The 3,114-nt window shown below is 42.0% G+C and overlaps 1 protein-coding gene across 4 annotated transcripts in view; it reads left to right on the top strand.

The window, feature by feature from the left end:
* Positions 1-3,068, top strand: part of kcnab2a (potassium voltage-gated channel, shaker-related subfamily, beta member 2 a) — an 80,847-nt gene extending 77,779 nt beyond the window's left edge. For all 4 annotated transcript variants that reach the window (XM_035661640.1, XM_035661642.1, XM_035661641.1 and 1 more), the window contains one exon: positions 843-3,068. In XM_035661640.1, coding sequence (XP_035517533.1) covers positions 843-932 — 90 coding nt within the window. In that variant the 3' untranslated portion in view covers positions 933-3,068. The remainder of the gene's footprint in view (positions 1-842) is intronic.
* The last annotated feature ends 46 nt before the right edge of the window (positions 3,069-3,114 follow it).

The raw sequence follows: 3,114 nt of genomic DNA on the forward strand, positions 1-3,114 counted from the left end.
GTGTGTGTGTGTGTGGACACATTAGTATACTAGACGTGTGCACAATATACGTCTCCTCTCCCTTAGTACATTTGATATTTCGGTTTCGAAATGTTATGCTCACATTTCCCGAGGGCTCCACATTCTTCCTTTTAATGGGAATTTTACATCATAGACCCTGAAATAGACACACAAGTCAACATGAAAGGACTTATTTTTTTATTTAATATCTCCGCTGTTTGAAGAGAAAATTAGAGAACAAATGATCTACATGGAAATAGTTTGTTTAATTACATCATGTCAGAATTAAACTGTTTTCTATTTTAAACTATTTTGTGGATTCTATAGAAGGAAATTACAGTAAAATATAATATCACTGCTGTGTAATGACGACTTTTACTGCAATATTAGTACATTTTGCTAATAAATAACGAGTTAAAATTTTGAAGGGACTTTGTCATTTAATGCAGTATTTTTACATTGTGCTTATTGCTACTTCAGTAAACTGAGTACTTCTTCCTCCACTGTGTAAAGTGTAATAATTTACACCAACAAATCAGCTCAATGTGAGTAAAAGAAGGTACAAAAAACTTTATTTTATATGTTTAGTTTTAAAAACCACCCACAAGATTGAAAACCAATTAAATAAACTTTAGATTATTTATATAAAAAAGCCTATTTTTACACTTTTACACACAGCTAATATTTTCAGACTGGAAGTCGCATCATTGATGAAATAAAGTCACCCTTCAGCGCTATTTAGAGGGTTTGATGTGCAACTGCAGACAGTTTCTAAAGGACCACTGACAGTGAACATAAGTGAAGCGAACATATTCACTCATTGTGTCTCTGTCCCGTCACAGGTTCTTCCGAAGTTGTCGTCGTCCATCACACACGAGGTGGACAGCATCCTGGGGAACAAGCCGTACAGTAAAAAGGACTACCGCTCCTAACGCGCAGTGCGGCCCCGCCCGGCAGGGCTGCACCCGGGCTGCAGCCGCAGCGCCCCACCTTTGCCTGATCCTCTGTTTGCTTGAGCTTTTACTGAGTGAGACCCTGGCGCATGAGTCTGGCCACACCAAGGCCACCCAGGGCACCTCATTTAGAGTCACGGGGATAAGATAAGAAAAAATAGTCACCAGGAAAAGGAAGGGATTGACAAAGAAAGACGTAAGTGGAAGAGAGGTTAGGGATATGCGCTCATACTTAAATCAGTTATACATTCAATTCAGCGTATTTTAAATCCGTAGACAAAAATATCTTTTAAATAAAAAAAAAAATAAGCACACGCTTGCTTGGCAGCCAGATTTTTTTGTTTGTTTTTTTTTTCTGCTTTTTTTTTTCTAAAACTGAATGCAACTAAAAGGAAGATTAAGTTCATACTGTATGAATATACGCGAACTACTCTGTTGCACATGTACCATAGCCATGCATTTGTTCCTTGGACGTTCTGTTTACAAACACGTGTGTACTGTACCGAGTCCGTCAAGGTTTCTCTGAAAAACTGTTTGTTTGTGTTGTCGACATATATCGGTGTACGAGCCCTCTCGTGGGCTTTAACAATCAGCACTTTAGTATTGTCAGTATAGGTGTTGGAGGGTAGTTTAAAGGAGGGGAGAGGATGGGTATTACAATAGTCTTATCTCACAGCCATTGCACTATAGAATCATATCTCCTGATAATTCCCTCTCCTCGTCCTCCCTCTGTGTCTTCACTGGCAGTACATTTGTCCAGCCCGATGCTCCTGCTATCTAAGTGTGGCGGTGGCGGTCAAGATGAGAGGAGAGGCTTCTCCTGCGTCCTGACCAGTGAACCGAGCCGATGTGTCAGGGCAACTCGTCTCCCACTGAAGAGTCGAGTCTATTTACTCCTCCTTAATGGTAGGAGCTGCAGTCGTGTTAAAATCCGATGCAGAGTTCACTGTGTTATCCAACCTCTGTTTTCAGGCTGAGGATTTACTGTACAGGAAGTGGTTCATATCAGTGCTGGACCCACATCTCATGGAAACTTCTCCTTGATCAAATTGTGTTCAAGTGTTTTTGCCTTATTTACAGTTGCATCAGGCTGTGCTGTGGGCTTTGGCGTAGACGAGCAGCTCGACGGCTGCCCCCCTTTAGCCGACTGGCCTCATGTGCCCAGAATATACGGGAACGCTGACTGGTGGAAGTGGCATTTGTTTTGCGAGGAAGAGGTTGTGTGTGTGTGTGTGTGTGTGTGTGTCCAGCTAATGAGTGAGTGGCAGCAGCTCAGGGAACAGAGCAGGTGGTTTTAGTCGTGTGTTGGCGTGCACGTGGTCAGGAGGTTGTATTTACTCGTCTGTCTTTCTTTCGTGTGTACACACTGGCGAGGACCAGTGACATTTTAGCGTGGCTTGAGCCAAAGATCTTCTTCTTCATCTCTCTTTGACAACACGGTTTCACTCTCACTTCTTGCAAGATTATAGAACTCATTTTGACGCATGTGCTGTCCAGCTTGTTATCTATCTATGGTATGGACTTTACTCCATATATATCTTTACTTGACAATGCTGTTATACTAGTTAACAAATAACGTCCTTCATATACAGAATGCGTAGTACAGCTACTTGCTTTAGGATCGGTAAGGTTCGTTTCAGGCATCATACGACCTGAGACGTGTCAGAAATATTATCGCAAAATTGACACCACCTATATCATTCTTTCTCCTTTGGGTGCTCTCCTACTGTGATTAAAGCACAACTGGATAGCATGTGATACATTCTCAAAGCATGGACCCTCCTCACCCAGCCTACAGTACCTACGGGTCGAGTAAGGTGATGCTACTCCGCTTACTAACACATGTAGATAACAAATCTTTACTAACAGCTGATAAACTATTGATTCTTAGCAGAAAAAATTTAAAAAACAGATGAAAGACAACTGTCATATTGGTGCGAATGAGGACACGAATGAGATGTAGGTGCGTCTCAGTTAAAGTGGAGGGAATAATCGAAGTGAGCGTTACTGCGAGGGATTTGTGCAGATGAGGTTTACAGTCTGCTTCGTTACTCGTCCTCGGTCATTTTTAACAGCGAAATGATTTAATGTCTCTGCTGTTGATCCTGTGTGTGTGGGGGGAGGAAGGGAGGGAGGGGGGGGATGGGGACAATTTACTAAT

This window comes from Morone saxatilis, unplaced genomic scaffold (assembly GCF_004916995.1).
Source record: "Morone saxatilis isolate NCDOM2014 unplaced genomic scaffold, NCSU_SB_2.0 Contig18, whole genome shotgun sequence".
NCBI lineage: Eukaryota > Metazoa > Chordata > Actinopteri > Moronidae > Morone > Morone saxatilis.